This window comes from Nestor notabilis, unplaced genomic scaffold (assembly GCF_000696875.1).
Source record: "Nestor notabilis isolate BGI_N333 unplaced genomic scaffold, ASM69687v1 scaffold1604, whole genome shotgun sequence".
NCBI classification, from domain to species: domain Eukaryota; kingdom Metazoa; phylum Chordata; class Aves; order Psittaciformes; family Psittacidae; genus Nestor; species Nestor notabilis.
Genome location: NW_009925872.1, coordinates 109656 through 112575, shown reverse-complemented (window position 1 = coordinate 112575; position 2920 = coordinate 109656). Strand labels below are relative to the sequence as shown.

The window sequence follows — 2920 nt, the reverse complement described above, 5'->3', positions numbered from 1 at the left end:
TCAGCAGCATTATTAATAATATTGTTGAGGGTTTTTTGAATGGTATCTGCTCCTGGGAACTGAAGAAAACTCTTTTTATCAGTAATTTCATGCAGTGGATGATGAATCATGAATGACAGTGTGGAGAGCTTAAACATACCAGTCCTCTGATTTAGCCACTGCTCCATATAAATGCTATTTTAAAATTAAGAAATAATTTACAGCAGTTGTAAAGTTCCTATGCAGACTCTGATTTTTCCTTCATTATTTTCAGCTGTGGTCAGTGTTGCTGATGAAATCCTTAAGCAAAGCAGAAGACTGATGATTATTTTGGGATCAGAAACATCTGGTTGCTGCCTATTAGAAGACGCCACTGAACAACAACTAGCTATGTATAATGCTCTCATCCGTGATGGAATTCAAGTGATTCTTATAGAAATGGATGAAATACCAGACTACACAGGCATGCCGGAATCAATCAGATACATTAAGCGAAAACATGGAGCTATCCAATGGAAAGGGGACTTCTCAGAGAAATCTTGTTCAGCAAATGGACGTTTCTGGAAAAATGTGCGCTATCAGATGCCATCCAGGAAAAGGATTTCTTGTTCTGAAGTGTATTTGTTGCCCATGACTTTAAACCATTCTGCAGCAAAGGGTAGTTAAGATGCACTTAATAAAATAATAGTAAGAAGGTAATTCTGAACTGCGTATTTTGTTTGGGGACTTTGTTTTGTTTGGTTTTGTTTTACACACGTTCTTCATATCAAAAAGTAAATGTTTTCTTCAAGGAGTAAAAACTACACATCTCTTCCCCAAATTGCATCCTAAAAGAAAAACTGTGCAACCTTATTGCTGTTCTGGTTTTTGGGTAGTGACGCAATTTATTGTGTTACTCTCGCACAGATATAAGAAGCAAATGTTGCTGGTAGTGGTAGGCTAGTAAGTAGTTGTGGCCCACATAAATGTAAGAGCCACTAATGAAGCAGCTGTGAAATCAACTTTTTAAAATTGAAACTGGAATTGATAATCTGTTTGTCAGCATTTTTCTAGTTATTCTGTTCCTTGTTGCCTTTCTGTGATTGTCTGAATTCCTCACAGCTGCAAGAACCTTCACTGTGCAAGACTTGAGGTCCCCTCCTGAGCAATAGGCCTTATCCTTGCTTCTTGAAGGCACTGGGGAATTACATGATACAGCAGGTATATTTAAAACTCCTCACAACAACAACTAAATGTGTTTCAGCTGAACAGTTGGTACCAAATGTGTTTAGCAAATGGAATGGTATCCATGGCTTTTTAGACATTTATTGAATAATTCTGTAATATCTGGTTTATGGGGTGTTTCTAAACTTAGTCTCTTGAAATGGTCAGGAAACTGAAAATACTTCAGATCTCTTGCAGGGCTCCAGCCTTGAAGAGTATCATCTGAATGCAAAAGTCAATTCTGCCTGCTTTTTTTTATTTTGTTGTTGTTCTTTCCAATCCAAACCGTTCTATGAATGTATGATTATGTAGGCATCTTGGTATTCTTGTGTGAAAATGAGTGTGGGGGAAAGGTTTCAGCTATTGTGGTTAATTGTTAGCTAACTACTTGAATGTCACTACATGACATGAAGTGGCTTATCCTTCCATCATGGGACTTTATTTTAAAGCTGAATTTTGTCTGTGTTTTCTCCCCTTGGAAACTTTTTTTTTTCTTTCTTTTTTTTTTTGCAATTCATGTAGGAAAAACCACCATTTTTTGTGGTGATATAAAAAATCCCATGGAGACAGATATGCTGATTACCCCTTATTAAAAAACCCTCCACAATTAGTTGGCAAGAGGTCTGTTTCTGGAAACTTGATAATTTCAGAAAGAAAAGGCAAATGCAGTGTGATCCATGGAAAAGTATTTGTTCACCACGATGTAGTAGATGCCTCTCAATTTGTTGTCTATCTATGCTGACAGAGAAAAGAAAGAGTCTGAATGGTATGTGGTGGAGGACACATTGAAGGCGTTCTCTGCACCATTCTTTACTTTTCAACCATAACTGTATGTTACTACTTCCGTTGGCTTGTTCTAGTCAATTTATTTGTCACTCCAGATTGCCCTTTCCCTTTCTTGCCTTGCGATTAACCTGTTTCAGATTTTCTTATTCCACTGTGTCTTTCCATCCACATTATGTGGCCAGTTTTTTCTGGGAGGCTTTCCTCCTTTCATAACTTTCCTCCCATATCCAGCTTTCTTACCTTTATGACAGCTAGTGCTGAGATATGGCTTGTTTCATGTTCTGATGTACACATCTGTGACTGTATTAATTCATGGATAGAGGCTTATATAATGGGAAGGAGCATGTGCTCTGAGCCCAAACCCAGAATGAATTGTTATAACCTGGTGGAATCTATGCAATCGCCCCAGCCAGGACAGCCCTGACTGACTCCAGAGAACTCCCCAGATTTCTGGTTTACTCAATAGATGATACAACACACAGGCACAGGAGCAGTAAGAGTTTCTTCCACTCGTCCCTATGCTCATTGTTCCTGAGACTAAAGGCAAAGTACACCACTTGATGTGTATGCTTTTTCTCTTTTAAGATGGGGTAATATTAACCAGGACTTGGTGCATTTGTTCAGACAAACTGAACGTAAGTCGTTAAAAGTGAGCTAGAAAGTGGTACAAACCCAGTCCTCAGCCCACTCTAGGATTACTTTCCATGTTGAAATTGATTTGGAAAAGGAGTTTGATGTCTACTGGGCATCAGGGGATAGTTAAGAAGTACAGATCGTGTAGACTACCTCTGAGAGAGCACCTTGGTAGCTGTGGCATTACAGGAGGAGCTAGAGCTCAGCTTGGCAGTAATGGTGACTAGCAGAGACTGGTGTTTCACCCTGAGGAAAGGCAGAAAGCTCACCAAGTCATTGAAGTGAATTTTCTGCTCCAGAAAGGTTGTATTTTAATTGC

The 2920-nt window shown here is 38.9% G+C and overlaps 1 protein-coding gene across 1 annotated transcript in view; it reads left to right on the top strand.

The window, feature by feature from the left end:
• The window catches only part of IL1RL2 (interleukin 1 receptor-like 2), a gene marked incomplete at its 5' end in the record, with an annotated part of 5956 nt that extends 5311 nt beyond the window's left edge, over positions 1-645 (top strand). The window contains one exon of the mRNA XM_010013242.1: positions 254-645. Coding sequence (XP_010011544.1) covers positions 254-645 — 392 coding nt within the window. The remainder of the gene's footprint in view (positions 1-253) is intronic.
• Between the last annotated feature and the right edge of the window lie 2275 nt (positions 646-2920).